Source organism: Apis dorsata, unplaced genomic scaffold (genome assembly GCF_000469605.1).
Source record: "Apis dorsata unplaced genomic scaffold, Apis dorsata 1.3 scaffold_188, whole genome shotgun sequence".
Lineage (NCBI taxonomy): Eukaryota > Metazoa > Arthropoda > Insecta > Hymenoptera > Apidae > Apis > Apis dorsata.
Genome location: NW_006263473.1, coordinates 2,012,362 through 2,012,626, shown reverse-complemented (window position 1 = coordinate 2,012,626; position 265 = coordinate 2,012,362). Strand labels below are relative to the sequence as shown.

At 60.4% G+C, this 265-nt stretch overlaps 1 protein-coding gene across 1 annotated transcript in view; it reads right to left on the bottom strand.

The window, feature by feature from the left end:
- Positions 1–265, bottom strand: part of LOC102679860 (protein lev-9) — a gene marked incomplete at its 5' end in the record, with an annotated part of 5,224 nt that overhangs the window by 1,048 nt on the left and 3,911 nt on the right. Inside the window, one exon of the mRNA XM_031509859.1 lies at positions 2–265. This exon is cut by the window's right edge and continues 888 nt beyond it. Coding sequence (XP_031365719.1) covers positions 2–265 — 264 coding nt within the window. The remainder of the gene's footprint in view (position 1) is intronic.

Genomic DNA, 265 nt, shown 5'->3' with positions numbered 1-265 from the left:
CGAGCCGACAAGGTCGTCGGTGTTCCCCTTGTTGGCCACCAGCACGTCGTTCAGGGACAACAGCCTCCTCTTCTGACGGGGAGGACCACTGTCCTCCGATGCGTTTCGTATTCGCTTGCTGCGGTGCTTTGGCATTCCTTCTTTGGCAGGGATCTCGTTGTTCAGCACCGAGGACTCGTTGCGAGGCATCGCGGAAGATCGATTATTCCGCGACTCGATCTCCTTCCCCACCGTCACCGGCGTCGCGGTCGTGCTGCTGCTCGTC